The sequence below is a fragment of the Drosophila innubila genome (assembly GCF_004354385.1).
Source record: "Drosophila innubila isolate TH190305 chromosome 2L unlocalized genomic scaffold, UK_Dinn_1.0 4_B_2L, whole genome shotgun sequence".
Classification (NCBI taxonomy): domain Eukaryota; kingdom Metazoa; phylum Arthropoda; class Insecta; order Diptera; family Drosophilidae; genus Drosophila; species Drosophila innubila.
In genome coordinates this window covers 9,590,578-9,606,184 of record NW_022995372.1, presented here as the reverse complement: position 1 = coordinate 9,606,184, position 15,607 = coordinate 9,590,578, and the positions used below count along the sequence as shown (strand labels likewise).

The window sequence follows — 15,607 nt, the reverse complement described above, 5'->3', positions numbered from 1 at the left end:
GGGAATGAGACTTTTTTCTTGTATCTGTTACATACAATTTGTTTTAATTGCGCAAAGTAGTTGGCAACACTATTAGTGTAGCCAATTAATTTTCATTTAACAAGCAGCCCGCAGGATTCACGCTTCCCCTTGTTGTTGTCCTCATTCTTGTTATTTTCATTGTTTTTGTTTTAATTCTTGTCTGCGCTTTGCTCAAACATTTAAAACCCTGCATTTCTCTCCCTTTTTTCCTCATTCTTTGTTTCTGTCCCTTTTTGAGTCAAGCTTGCCATTTATCAATACGTAAACAGTTTTATTTCTCTTGATTATATATTCAAAGCCAGGTAATGATTTATAAGCTGTTTAAATTTTTAAATGTAATATTATAAAAATACAAAAAAAATAAAATTAATATTGAAAAATTTGTTTTGTAAGAAACGAAAATAATAATTTTTGTTTGTGATAATATAAATTTTAAAATAAAATAAAATAACATTTTACTTAAAAAATGGTTTCGGCTTGGCAAAAATATTATAGTTTGAGGTCTGATTGTACTTTTTTTAATACTCGCTACACAAAAGATAAATGAACTCTTACTATTGTTTTGGTATACAATTATGTGATCCATCAAGTTAGTTTCTTTTGACTACTATATATTTATTTTAAGATGATAAAAATCTATGAGAAAACTTTTTTAAATTGATTTACATAATACTAACAAAATGTCTTAATTAATAACTTATATAGTACACACAAGTTTCATTTACTGGAAGACAATGTTTTATTACAAAGTAATATGCAAATGTTTAATGCATTATTTAACACTCTTGAATTCTTTCGGCTCTATTTGGTGGCAACCATTTCGTATCTGGGGGGAAGAGTCGAGGGGTAGGCCTGCTGAGTCGCCTGCCAATCAGCTGCTGTTTGTGCTGGAGTAACGGTCACCATTTGAGTTTGGGGCGCCATTGATTGGCTGGTTGTCGTTACCACAACTGGAGAGGGTCGTGTCATGCAAGGGTTAACGGAGACGGCAGCTCCTGAAGTTGGCACCACAACCACATTACGGTCCATCATGCACCTGCAGCGTCGGCAGGGACGATCCCAGGCCCAGGGTCTCAGCACATAGAGAAGTCCACGGCGATGATAGCACTCGCAGTGAATGTTGACTTGTTGTATTTCAGCCATTTTAATGTATTGTATTCCTGGTTTGTTGTTCGAAGGGGTACTGAATGTTAAATTAACTGCGAAGTTGCATTTATAAAGCAAAATATTTGTGCCACTCGGTGATATCTGTTATCATAATCCTCGACATTCAATATCTTATCAGTTAAGAAATGACTTAATGATGGATCCACACATGCCATGATTCATTCGCATGTATTGACAAGGAATCGAATGCTTCAAAATGCTTTACAGAAGTCGAGTGTTAAGCGGTGTCTTCAATTGTGTGATTCATGGGTATCCTAACGACGGGCTTGCCACAACTACCGTCATATATGAATCACACTTGCTTAAACTGATGTAGCTACAGTCCAGGTAAAGGGACTTGGGCTGGTTGGATGTCTTTGCAAATATTTTTATAATACATATCGCCTTGCCCTCTAATCGAGGGCTCTGTAGGGCTTAGGGCAACTGTACTTGAAAAGTTCAGTTTTATTGCTGCGTAAAAAAAAAATTAAATTTATATGACAGTAAAAATTTGTGGACTTCGTTAATCATTTCATTTGTTCGTCTAGAGTTATAGTTTACTTAATTAATAAACTTTTCTTCTCCTGACAAAAACTTATATATATTACCAAACCGAAACAAATATCTGTTACGGTTTCGGTTCTAGTACGTCCCGAAATAAATATTTCGGTAAACGGTTATATTTCGGTATTTTCCTTTGTGTTCCGGTCTCAGTACAGGTACAGCAATTAAATTAAAACAAAATTTAATTAAATGTTATAAAACAAAAATGAATTAATAGATTTGTACATACATACGTACTATATGTTCGTATTTTATCGATATAAACCTAACTTCAATTTCAATGTTTTTTTAATAGAAAGCAAAATGATATACTTACAGAAAGTAACAAGTAATTTTTGGAAAAGTGTACCGAAAGCGAACCGGTACGGTTTCGGCTTTTATAAAAAATATTTTTTTCGATTACGGTTCCGGTACTCAAAATGAAACAGTTAATTTCAGTACGGCTCCAAGATTATTCCCTGTAATAAACACTTCAAAATATTCTTTACTATACAATCTATTTTTTTCTTTGCGTTTGTCCAACAATTCAGATGATCAATCAGCATTAATGCAATTAAAATTTAATTAAGTTTCGAAATTGAATTCTGTTATACTTGGGCCTGTTCCGGTTTTCATATTCGCCAAGGTTTTGCGAATTGAATTTACTTTTACTGGTGAATTTAAGTCCGCTTATGTGGAAATCGATTATTATTAAATACATATATGTTATTAATCAGGAAGTTGTACCGCAACCAGTACCAGAACCGTTAACCGAAACTAACCATTTTATTTATAGTAAAAATTCTTCTCTGTCGGGCTTCGTTACATTTCTCACTTAAAATGTTTTGATTTCTTCTAAAAAGTAAATTTAAAATGTACAGAAATTGAATTGTTGAATCGGTAAATCCGAAATATGACCTTTTACCGAAATAATTATGTCGAGACTTACCGGAGCCGAAACCGGTTTGATTCCCTGTTAATAATTAATATATTAATATATTATTTTAATTAATTAATATATTTATTTAATATATTATTTTTAGATAACAGACAGTCTGTCTTTCCATACACGATGCATAGCAAAACCAATATATGTTTCCGGTCATAAAAGGTTAGTGGCACGTGAGGTCTGAGCTGTAGGGCCATAATACAAAATGGACTAATACTTATAACATAGAGTCCATTGACTATATTGAGTTAATGGATTTCAATGACCAATTGAATTGTAAATAGCTCTGTAATGAAATTGACTGAACAAATAGGATTACCGGTCAAATGAACATCCCTACGAGTAACCCATTCAAAATAATTGACAGCTTTTAGTAAAGGTTTTAATTTCATATTTATGGCAATGGCATAACAAATAAATGTTTAATTTTTTTCAAGCCACATGATAATACAATTTCAATTATAAATAAATATTATTTTTTTGTTCACACTTGAATTAAAAGAAGAAGCATTTAAAATGATTTTTCAATTAGTTGACACATCTCATCAGGTAACCAGTTCACCACCTAGGCTGCTCTTGTACAATGATGACCTCCTCGCGAGGTGGACGACGTCCGCCAATGTTGAACTCGATGAGTGGTCGGCTGGGTCGCACCACATCTACCTCGACGATGGGGCGTTGTGGTGGGGGCTGGTAGACAGCTGCTGGTGTGACCACCTCAACCACTTCCGGTCGGTAGGAGGGATAGCGAGAGCCAACGTCAATCTCTACAATAGGACGCGGAATTCTTGGTGGAACTATGTCCACCTCCACAATGGGACGTCCATGGTGATGATGATGATGATGATGGCGGCGTTCGTCGTCGTAGTATGACATGATGTGTCCTATAGGTCTCTGTGTAGCGCTTTTCTAACTAAAGTCCTTCGAACTTGCGGTTGCTTTTGCTGTGCGTTGACTGAACTATTTTCGCAATTGCTTAGCATATTTAAGCGGACCGTTCGACGACATTTTGGCCAGGTCGGTACTTTTTCCATTTGATGGCTTAGTTCATTATCTTGTCAGGTGGTCTTACTGTCTCCGATAAATATTGATAAACCACTTCTAATGAAGGCGTTGAAGGGGAAACCAACAAAATGCGCTGCCAAATTTTCAACTTGCACTTGAATTTTATAAAACAACTGACAAAACTCACAAAGTGAATCATGAAATAAAAATATTCTGTCTTTGGGAAATAGGTATTTAATTGGAGAACAAACTCTTCTTCTTGGTAGAAGTAAAATATGTAAACATAGCCTTAACTCCCCCTACAAGAACATATGTCATTGTTATCGGATTTATTTTATCAGCTGGATTTTTTTCTTTTAAAAATAAACAATTTTCGTGCATGAAAAATAGAGTGTCAACATGAATAATTATTAGAAATTGAATGGCGTCGTGAAAGAATAAATTTAGAATTGTGATTTAGAATATCAATAGTAACAATATTTCGCATTTCATTTCTTTTCGAATACAAATTAAACAACAAGTGCAAATAGCAAGAAAATATTTTCAAACACTTACTCTGTCATTTTTGTGGCACAGATCTTTAAACATAAATAAATAGAATTTTTTTTTTTGATTCAGAAATTTTTTTTGTAGAAAAATCAAGCCCAAAGCTTTTGCTGAATTGTTCTGTAAATCAACAACGCTATAAATTAAATGTGTTTTTTTAAGAAATTTCCTGGATGCTTCCACGTTAGAAGGAGAGCTGTGTATCAATCGAATACGATTGAATTCGATTGATACTATTGATAGGTCCATTGTTGATTAAGAAGATAAGTAATATTAATATATTTTAAACAAATTTTATAATCTTTGCTTAATAGATAATATACAATAACATTTTTATTTTACATATAAAATATATTGAAGGGGTTTGTTTGTCTTGCAACTTAAATATGACTTTATTTACTTTTTTTATACAGAAATACTAAATAAATTTCATTAAGTGATAGACACTCGATCACTTGATTTCGTCATTTGTTATTACGATATCCGTGCTTTGTCTACCAACGTGGATAGGGTGGATTGTTAATATGCTGATATTGTTGATACTGATAGCCCTGTTGCTGTTGATAGTAACCCGTTGAGTTGGCCATGCCCATTGCACCATATGGTTGAGGTTGAGTTTGAGGTTGTGGCATCATCATTTGTCCACCAGGCAGCGGCATATAATTGACCGGTTGATTCACGACGACGACTTCGGGCCGAGCAATCGCCGGCGGATAATATGACCCACCATAGCCGGAGAAAACATCAATCTCGATATCTGTAGAGCAAGCGATAGTATTAATAGTATAGCTGCAGATAATATCTGCTTAATGATATGCATCAATCATATCTTCAGGTACCTCAACAGTTCAGTTGCTTACTTGGGCGATGATGGTGATGATGATGACCATAGCGATATGAATCTTCATAGTATACCCGCATCGTTCTCGCTTTTACCACTGTGCTCTCTCAAGCACAACAAAACGAATACTGCGCCTTGTCGCATTGCCAAAACATTATTCGGGCTAGCAGAACACTTTGATTTCCATTGCCATTGGCATTCCCGAATGCCATCAATCAGTTGTGGGGCTTAATGGCATTTCCATTCCATTCGATTCCATGCTATTCCAATGTTCAAGATAAGCGGCTCTAGCACAGGTGTTTAGTCATCTGAAATGTCAATTATCAACTGATATCGATAAGTGTTCAGTGCGAGGGTTAGACGAAATTTTCATAAGTACCACATGTAAGAATACAAATTTTAATTTATTTATATTGATTCAAAAGAGGATTAATTGTTAACTTATTTAAATGCATTACTAAGCTTTAAACTAAGTTATTCAATATCTTATTTCAAATTTTGTATAGCTCACCTAAATCTTAAAACTGCGTTAAGAAAATAAAAAAAAAAACCTAAAATGTACATTATTTGCTTATATTTTTAACTAGTATTTTACAAAGGTGTTATATTTATATTTATAATATTCTTAGAAATAATGAGGTAATATACAAATATTTATTTATTTTTGACAAAAATTTTTTATGCTGATCAAATTTCAATGAATTTCTACGCAAACTTGTCGAACTAACCTCTCCTCTGCATCTGATAGCTTTTATTGTAAGTTGATATAACAAAACTAGATGTCCTTTGTGAACTTTATCTATGTTTGCAAAGGGTTAAATAAATTCCTGTGTGAATAACTATTGATTTAAATAAATGAGTAAAATATACCACATCTGGCAATTGGCTTATCGCCATTCGAGATCTATTGATAAGTGCTTATCAGAGCGATAAGCACTGGCGCAATGCAAAACAAATTGAACAAGTGTTTTCGCTTATTTATAAAATGTATATTTATTTCAGGTGATTTATGTGCTATGTCTAAAGAAAATGCGTAAATTCATTATAAGGAATCCCAGTTCATCCTTCGTCCTAGCTGCTCCTTCTAGTAGCCAGGTGGGTTGTGGTAGTGACCATTTGACTGTGGTGGATAGTAGGGTGGTGGTGGCTGTTGAACAACTACTACAGGTGCTGGACGCGGTGGTGGTGGAGCCTGGACAACAACAACAGGTGCCGGTCTTGGTGGTGGTGCCTGGACAACAACAACATTCGAATGATGATGACGTCTGGGCCAACGTGGTGCAATCTGCACATTGATAATTGGTCCACGACGTGGTGGCCCACCGCAACGATCATTTGGTGGCATTCTGTGATTTATTTGACTGGAAAATTAAACTCCTAGAACTTTGAAGAGCTTCAATTGGATACGTCCCAACGCTTTAACTTGTCGCACTCAACTAAACTGGACGCTAATCGAAATGGGAATCAAACGATACAAAAAATGTGCAAAGCCTGATAAGCATTACTCATACGCCGTGGGTGCTTGTTATGTTATCAGGAAATTGTGTGATATTTATTACTGTTTGATTATTAATACAGGTACATACCAGCTTATATTTTGGCAATCTTATCTTTATGGTACGATAAAGAAATATTGTGTGCTTTGCTAAACTCGTAGTTTACTTAACATACTCGTATTTAGCAACTTAAACTTTTGCAGTTTTTAATTTCGTCATAAATGGGCTTTCCTACAGTTTTGTGACTCATTAGAAGACGTTAGTTCAAGTCTTGGTGACTAATTATGGATTTCAGATGCTTGGCTTGATCTATCTATCAAGTACAAAAGAAGATAGAACCAAATATTTTAGATACATAGCAATAAAGAATAAAAGTGCAAATTTGTTCAGCACTCTGAACCGAAGAATATATAAATATGTTCTCGTACAAGAAAGTTCTAAAACCAAAATTCACGAACACTGTACAAAATATGTAATAAAACATTACTTTTAAGTATATTTTCATGACATAAATATTTGCACATCAATTAGGCAACTGACAAAAGGGAGGTGAAAAGTCGGGTGGGTTAAAATAAATAAAATTTTGTGGGTCAATAGAAGATAAATATTAGAGAGAAATCTCAAGAGTCCTTCAATTAGGATTGGAACAGGGACATTTCGATAAGAGTAAAGTTATTATATGGGTGTGCTAATTGAGTTGCTGTTTCAGTTTGTAGGCTGTCAAGTGTGCGGCTTTACAAGTGAACAGAGTGTGGGGAAAAAGAAACGTTGCATTTGTGAATTTGCAGCACTTGAGTGTCACTTTGATCAAAGCAAAGGGGTTAAGGGGTAACACGAGGGATATGAATTGCTATATGGATTGTGGGTTGGGTAAAATAAGAACGGAATACTTTCACAACGTCCTGACAGGCAAAAGTTAAACATGCACAAAGCAGCGAACGACTTGCAAAACTTTTTAACTGGCTTGAAAGAAGAAAATGGTTGTGAGTTGGAGGCTTATGCCGCATAACTCGTACATATTGCAAATGTGTTGGATGTGGCAAGCCCAATGTAATGGCAAGAGGGGTTAAGAGGTAGTCAAAGGGGGGACAGACGGGCAGACAGGCAGGCAGCTTGACAGCGCGTAGCCAATGTAATGATGCCGCTTGGCTTCCCCTATGTTACTTCCCTTCTCCCTTCTACCTCCTCTGCCTCACGCTCGTCACTTTGGTTTTTCACATGCATATTTTAGGAAATGAATTGCAAGCCTGGCAAGATAAAACGCCAGCGTCTCAGAGTCGTGTGGAGCAGCGAATCGATAACTGTCAAAAAATAAGCCGGCAAGCAACACGCAATGGTGAGGGGTAAATTGAGGGAGGGTGGTGGAGAGGCGTGGTGATTGCGAAGAAATCAGAAATCGCGGGGCGGCACACAATTTAAATATTTATGGAGCTTCGCAAGAGGCGCCACAGCACACGGCATAACCAAAAAACCGTAACCGTAAACCCAACCGAAAACCGAGTAACTGCAGCAGCCAAACTGGAAGCCAACATGAGGAGTTGCGGGAGCAGCAGGAAGGAAAGCGGGAAGCAGAGCGTTTGCAGCGCCAGAGAAACGCATTTCCTGCACATGTCATGAAATGAAGGCGTCGGCTAGAATGTAATGCAAGGGAAACGCTAGGGAAAAGTAAGGACACGGAATAAGCAGGAACTGTGAAGTTTGCTTGTGAGGAAGCGCATTGCATTTGTCGCACAATTCCAGAGGAGCGTTATGGGGAGGGGGCAACATTTTTAAGGAAGTCGAAGCAACATTACAGCCTTGCGAATGATTTTCAATTTTTAGCAATTTCGGCTACATTTTTAAAACATTTGCACAGTCTTAGAGCAATTTTGATTTATGCATGACAAGCATTGCAAACTGCAAAGTAATGTAGTTTTGGAGGCACTGAAAAAAAGAATATCAAAGTCTTAGTTTCACCTCGAAAATTAATTTATTGTAGAAGTAGATAAATAGATCTGAGAGTTGTCAAAAGAGTGGGAGGATGATATGGAAAAAGAACTGAGTGGAAAAAGGATCCTTTAGATATTTTGTAAAGGTCTGTCTTCTTAAGTAACAACTATCGACATTCTAATACTTATCATATTATTGACTGTTTTAAAAGTGCTTTAAAATTAATTAAAATTTTATAACTGCTTGAGAAAATTCATGATTTATAAAGAACTTCGGACAATTTGTTTGCTGTATTTGTTATATTCTTTAACATATAAAACGTTTTCTTTATTTTTCTTTGTTTCTTGGAAATAAAACTGACCTACTTAATATTTATGTACTTCCCCAACATAAAAAACTTTAATAACATTTTATAATTTATTCTCACATTACACATTATTCAATAAAATAAAAATCAAAGCCGCATAGTTTTCAGCATTGAAACTAGTTGTCGCATAAGTCCTTCCCAATAAGATTCCGACTTTGGTTTATTAAATGGAATACATACTCGTACCAAATACAAAACCAGAAATATAATGAAGACAATGTTAACGCACAGAATGTAATATATCCAACTGGGTAAGAATTTGCCAAAAAGTCGGATACTTTGGGACAGGCTTATTTTCTTTCTATAATTACAATCCATTATATATATCAGTAGTATAAGGAATTTAGCAAAACTCTGCGGCGACAAAAGTTCCTCTAGATCAACTGTAATAGAATGATAGATTCTTGGTTCCTCTAATATTACAGCGTCTTTTGGTAATGGAAAGAATATGTGCTGCTCTCGAATTTGACCAAAAGCATTCCCGGATCCCTGGTTATTCTGTTTGTATTGAGTGCTGTGATTACTGGGTATCTGGTTTAAATTATTTGCATCCTAAAGGAAGGTTTCGTCTATATAAATTAAGATATTCATGAAGGGCTTAATTTTATTACCGACGATACATTTCCCATCGTCACTTCAGTTAATTGGTTCGGTGCAACACGAGCTGATATTTTAATGTTATCGGGAACCACCTCAGCTATTGGTTTTACTTCAGGTTGGTTCAATTCCTCAGTTTTTTGTGACTTCATGCCAATCCCACCCTCGGTTGTCTTCAGTGTCTTGTATTTCTGTAATATATTTCTATGTGAATATTGTCCATACATCTTCAATCTCCTTTCAGTTTGTTCCTTATGTTATAGAATTAAATTATATTAGTTGAACGTGTGGGAAAACAATTTTAAAGATGAAATGATTTGAAAGATTTTACAATGATGTTGAACTTTAATAGAGATTTCTACGAGTCTTTCGGGAAGAATGAAATTCTTTAAATCTTTAAATTATATTGGCCTAAAATTTTGATCAATGATTTATTTGAGGTATCAATCGAATATTCATATTCAAATCCGTAAATAAATTTAAAAAATAAGAAATCCTGTACGACTGCTAAGTCATATTTAAATGATTCATTATCTAATATTTTAGGAGCAGAAATTAACTAGAAAATTACTTTTGACTTAGGTGCTGAAAATACCGAAATAAAGTAAATGTTCTAAAATATGTTTGTGTAATATGAAGTAAAGAGTTCTATGTATATATAATATATATATATAGTATGTTCTAAATAATTTTTTGTAGAGTTTCTTTTTTTTTTTTTTTTTTTTTTGATTTCCGTCGTTTTGCACTTTTGTGTCGCTTTATAATTGGTTTCCTTTATTGTGACAAACACACGATTTGAGCGAAATTTAATAAAAAGCATTTTTAGGCACATGTCAAGCTGAAACTTTTGTGCCGTTGTCCTGGTTAATGAAGCAGGCTTACGATTGGGCGCCAGCTAAAATGAAGTTGTTGATTTGTAAGGGGAAAGAGGAGAGGCTTGAAAGTAATGTCAAAACGTCAGCAAATATTTTGTAGCTATGTTGCGTAACACGGCGGCCCTTTTACCACTTGTACCACTTGCGCCACCTTTGCCCCGCAGTCCTGCTCAGCCAACTGTGAAAGTGTCTCAAACCCAACAACAGCAACAGCTCTGCCGCTTTCTCTGATTCTACTTTTGACTCTGGCTCTGACTCTGACTCTGCCGTGGACTGCGTCCACTCGAGTGTGCAATTAGGTGAAAATAAATGGTTTAACAAACGCCTCGAAGTATGCAATCATTTAAATTTCACTTCATTTGTCCTTTTCATGACTTCAATTCCTCTCCATTTCTCCCTCCGCTTCGCATTCCTTGTCACCAAATTACAGAACCAAACAAAATTATTTTGATTTATATGCAAGACGACAGTCGCCTCAGTCCGCACCTGCCTTAAGTCGAGCTGAGTTTGTTGTTTTTTCTTCTGGTTCTTCTATTGCTTCTCGACTGTCAATAGATTTGGGGGGCCAACTAAATGCTTTGATTCAGCCTGGACAGGTTCGAGCCCCCCTGTCTCCGCTGCCTGTCAACAAAACGCGCCGAAAACGAATTTGAAATGCAAATTTAATTTGAGACGCGACGGTGGCTTTCTACTTGGCTCGGACCCACGTGCCCTCAGCTGCATAGCTTGGCTAGCTCCTCACATTAATTGCCCACATTCCAAGGAGCAGCTAAAGCAGCCCGAAGTCCTTTCAAGGGTGCGCGCGTTTTGCCTGTTAATTTTACGCCAAATCAGCAACAACTTTGGATTTGAAGTTGGATTTACATTTCGATCTGTGCCATGTGCATAAAATTTTACGCTGACTCCAAAAAGTAAACGAAAATTAGAGAGAGAATAGCAGTGAAAGATTGGAGTGGCGGTAGGGAGAGAGGGGGAGTGCTTAGCGCTGAGTGTTTGGCCTGATTGAAATGTTGGCAACTATTGCGAAAACTACTCGCAAGTTTATTGGCAAATTGATGAAGTGCTTGTGCTTCGTGCCTCATGCTCGTTGCATGTGTGCGCCGCCAAAGGCTGCAAAACAATTTCTAGCAAAGTTGCCTACACTTCAGTTAGAGCCTACACAACTCCTCACCTCCCCTCCCCACGCCGTGTTCCTCTTTTCAACTCATTTCGCGTTATGTGCGTTGCATGCCGGCTGCAATTTGGCGGCGCTGATATGCAAATTAAGTTGTTGCGCTAAACGACGTGCCGGAAAACAGGTTCTGGGTTGTTCTCTCTGCCATCCCTCAGCCCTTACTCTTCACTCCCCTCCCATTCTTGTGGAGACAGCCCGAGCAATTCCCGTTGCCGTTGCCGTTGCCGTTGCCGTTACCTAGCCTCAGCTCATTTGTATTACAATTCGTCACAAACTATGAGAACTGTATGTGTGTGCTTTCAAAACTTTATGCGCTCTCGAAAATGCACTTCAATTTCATATGCGAGATGTGCTACAAATGTTAATGGTTTATTTAGATTTCACTACATTTTTAATTTAATAATAAAATGTAATATATTTATTAAGGATATAAATATATTTAAAAAACGTTTGTAAAAGAAAATCAAGTTGTGTTTGGGCTGAACTCAACAAGAAATGTGTCATTCTAGAATTCTGGAAGTATTTTTAAATGTCAAATATATTTTTATAATGAAGACAAATTCTTTGAATTGTGATCTCTTAAAACACACCAAAAAAACCTCCAGACCCAAAATTTCTGATATCCAATTTTGTAACGAACTAAATAAAGTTTAATATAAAAATTTTAAATAAAAATATTTATTTATAATAAAAAAATCAGAAAATTGGTATTCTGCACTGTGCGCAAAAAGGGTGAACTACCACGAATATATAAATTACTTTTTGCGCAGTGCCGAATATTACGTACTACAACATATTGAAAATAAAAAAATCAATAGCGCCGTTTTGTCATAAATCGCCAAAATGTAGGTTAAATAAAAACCTTAATTACCTGAGTATTTAAGAAAAAAAGCTTAAAGGCACGTCTGAGAGCCCCTAATCGTACCTTTTGAACGATATATAGGACATAACTGTTGCTTTTAAATTTCAAAATATTACATTAAATTATTTTTTGAACCAGTTGTCGGATTTGATAAGAATTTTTTTAAAATAAAAATTTTTACCAAAAGGCCGCAACGGCTCCATTAGCTGCTTTCGTCACTAGCGAGAGCTGCCGTCCGCAGTGATATACTATATTTGGTTTTGTTTAAGCAAATCATTCATTAATGATTATAATGATATAATAATTCTCCCTCTCCCATCGACCTAGTTTATTCTTTACATAGCTAAAGAGCTTCTATTTGAAACTTCATTAAAAAAACTCTTATTGCAGCCCTCGCTAAGCGTCATGATTTGTTGGATGCGGCTGTGCGATTCGTGGTAAGATTTATGGCACAGGAAAGTCGCGCGCCTGCATAAATTGGCTCGCAATCTCAGCATGGAAAACCAAACCGAAAAGCGCGCACTTCATTAGCTCAATAATTTCACAATAAATTATGCAGAACGATTGACAAAAGCACAAACTGAATTTGAGTTGATTTTCCATTTTTCATTTGACATTTCTCAATTTTTGATTTTCTATTTTTCATTTTCCCCACTTTCACCGAGTTGTTTTTGTTGCCTTATGCATTGCGGAAATGCCGTGAAATGTTTGACAAGCTCGCTCACTCGATCGAATCTATCTAACTATACATCCATCTGGATAGAGAGAGCTCTGTCAACGGGACGTATACGTTATGCCGAAAATCACAAAGCACATATCGAAATCACCAAAATTCGCAAATCAAAATCGAAATTGCAAATCACAAATAGCAATTGCCAATATCGAAATGCATAATTAAATTATAAGCCGACTGAAAGGCTGCAACAACGAGAGATTGAGAAGAGGGGGAGGTTCGCTTTTGGTACGCCAAATGTATTATACTCGCGGATGCGACCTTGTCAAATTATATGCTGAGCGGCTCTTATCAGCAGCGGAAATACACATTATCAGATTTGCTTTTGACCAAGCTCGAGCCCCAATTTCAATTTCAACCCAGAATCCCAAAAATTAAACCAGATAAGCCCGACTCAGACTAGGATATAGTACGGGAAGTGAACAGAAAATTGTAGTTCAAAGCTGCATTCCCATTTTGATGTATCATTTATTAGACAGCTAGTGAGAGAGAGATAGAGAGAGAGAGCCAGACAGAGAGGGAGTAGAACAATTGTCGTGTACCCGATTGGTCTGCGGGTGGCTGCAAATTTAATTAAAATTTATTGATTTATAGCTGAATAAATGTGTATTGCAATTGCAATTGCATTTGCATCAATGTCGTGCAGTTTGTCGTAGAGTTTTGACCTTTCACTCGTATTCCTACCATCATCCTTCTCTCTCCTTATTGCCGCTCGTGCTTTGAGCTGTGATACTTTTGATTCCGTTTAAAGCTTTTATCATTGTGTTTAGGCAATGCGACCCGATAATCGATAGAGCCAAATATTAAAATAATACTTCAGAGCACATCCAATAAAATATTTATGAAATAATATTATTTTTGACCGTGTTTAAACTTGATTACAAGTATCAAGTAAAGCAATATAATATTCCAAGCTTTAAGGCTGATTTCTAAATTTATCTTAACTTGATCTGCGTGGGGTATATAGAAGTCTGTGAGTGAAAGTTTGGTATCTCTCTCTCTTATAGTCTCTGAGATCCTTTTGTTTATATGGACGGACGAACGGACAGACACACATGGCTATATCGTCTCGGCTGTTGATGCTGATCAAAAATATATATACTTTTTAGGGTCGGAGATGCCTCCTTCTCCCTGTAACATACATTCCAACGAACACAATATCCTTTTACTTATTTTTTAAGTAACGGGTAAAACTATTATTATTCATATTTATTTCTTTTTACACCCAACGTTATCTCTAAAATATTGTTGTTTAGTTAAAGGCTTAGATGGATTTGTTTGTTTATTAATCTAATTATTTAATTAAACAATTCTATAATTCGTAGAAAAGTAGATTAATAATTATTTAATTAAACAATTCTATAATTCGTAGAAAAGTAGATTAATAGCTTTTGTTGTTTTGCATTATTTATATTTAATATTAAAGTGAAAGTGTGAGCAGTATTTAATCGCTATGATTAAGTACATATTATATTGCTTTGTATTTGTTTTCAATTATACATTTTCATTTTTGCAATAATCCCTGTCGAGCAGCTTGATTTCTGACTTTCATTCGCATTTTTTTAAAAGAAAAAAAGGGAAAAAAGTTTTATGAATACCGGGAAAGTGAAAACTAGCATATTTGCATACCAAACTGGTTTTGATTGATAAGCTCATAAATTTTGCTCGGTTGCCGAAAGCCGTACATTATTTTTTATACACCAATTTATTTCTATTTTTACAACATTTTAATTGTTATACAACATTTACTTTTAACATTCTATTAAAAATAAATGGACTATTAAAATGATTTTTATTGTTTGGCAGTTTGTACACCGTAAACCAATTATCTATGAAATTTATCTGGACTTTTCCGTTAACCTCAAGAATAACTTTTAAAATTTTAATAAGCGGACTGTGTTTAATTGTACAAGTTACAACATTTTTAGGTTCCAAAAAAATTATGTTTTGAATTAATTAATTTGTGGTACAAAATATACCAATAATTAAAAATTTGTTTTAAATTAAAATAAATTTATTGCATTTGATGAATCCGAGCAAATGAACTCTCGAACCTAGTTTTAAATTGTTAATTGTTTTCAAAGGCAATGGTTATCAAAAAATCTAGTATTTGGTGGAGGGTAAGAGCATTTTAGTTTCGCATTTAGACTTTATCTACACCTTTGGCTCAATTTCCCCAATTCTCCTGTTCTTAATTTTTTCAGCCCTAATCTCAGCATTTGGTTTCAATAATGCATTTCCGCTTTTAATTAAAGTTAAAGTTGTAAAACATTTTTCAAAAGTTGCTGCAAAAGTTATTTTGGGTTGCTGCTGTTTTGTTTGGTTTCTCATTACGTCCCTGGCCCTGTTCCCCTGCACTCTACAATGTCATTAACAGGTGAAAGTTTTCAACAGCAGATGCAGGTAAACACACACATCAACACAGACACAAAAATACACACACATACATATCATTAAGGCAGCTTAGCAACAAGCGGATGAACAATTGCAATTGTGGCTCATTTGACAGTTTTCATTTAGTTT

General features: G+C 35.4%; 5 protein-coding genes across 5 annotated transcripts; all 5 read right to left on the bottom strand.

Annotated features, from left to right (window-relative positions):
* Positions 1 to 736: 736 nt before the first annotated feature.
* LOC117780092 lies at positions 737 to 1,212 on the bottom strand. Its single transcript, XM_034616494.1, has one exon. It carries the CDS (start codon positions 1,162 to 1,164, stop codon positions 823 to 825), a length of 342 nt encoding a protein of 113 aa, XP_034472385.1. The 5' UTR covers positions 1,165 to 1,212; the 3' UTR covers positions 737 to 822.
* A 1,930-nt stretch (positions 1,213 to 3,142) lies between these two features.
* Positions 3,143 to 3,627, bottom strand: LOC117780177. The gene has a single exon (XM_034616603.1). The coding sequence runs from the start codon at positions 3,533 to 3,535 to the stop codon at positions 3,218 to 3,220; it is 318 nt and encodes a 105-aa protein (XP_034472494.1). The 5' UTR covers positions 3,536 to 3,627; the 3' UTR covers positions 3,143 to 3,217.
* A 946-nt stretch (positions 3,628 to 4,573) lies between these two features.
* On the bottom strand, positions 4,574 to 5,229 carry LOC117780409. Its single transcript, XM_034616923.1, has 2 exons — positions 5,071 to 5,229; positions 4,574 to 4,967 (listed from the first exon to the last, which is right to left on the bottom strand). The coding sequence occupies exons 1-2, from the start codon at positions 5,129 to 5,131 to the stop codon at positions 4,705 to 4,707; spliced, it is 324 nt and encodes a 107-aa protein (XP_034472814.1). The 5' UTR covers positions 5,132 to 5,229; the 3' UTR covers positions 4,574 to 4,704.
* A 789-nt stretch (positions 5,230 to 6,018) lies between these two features.
* Positions 6,019 to 6,517, bottom strand: LOC117780123 (extensin-2). Its single transcript, XM_034616533.1, has one exon. It carries the CDS (start codon positions 6,394 to 6,396, stop codon positions 6,136 to 6,138), a length of 261 nt encoding a protein of 86 aa, XP_034472424.1. The 5' UTR covers positions 6,397 to 6,517; the 3' UTR covers positions 6,019 to 6,135.
* A 2,362-nt stretch (positions 6,518 to 8,879) lies between these two features.
* LOC117781068 lies at positions 8,880 to 9,755 on the bottom strand. Its single transcript, XM_034617787.1, has 2 exons — positions 9,455 to 9,755; positions 8,880 to 9,395 (listed from the first exon to the last, which is right to left on the bottom strand). The coding sequence occupies exons 1-2, from the start codon at positions 9,665 to 9,667 to the stop codon at positions 8,931 to 8,933; spliced, it is 678 nt and encodes a 225-aa protein (XP_034473678.1). The 5' UTR covers positions 9,668 to 9,755; the 3' UTR covers positions 8,880 to 8,930.
* Positions 9,756 to 15,607: the final 5,852 nt, after the last annotated feature.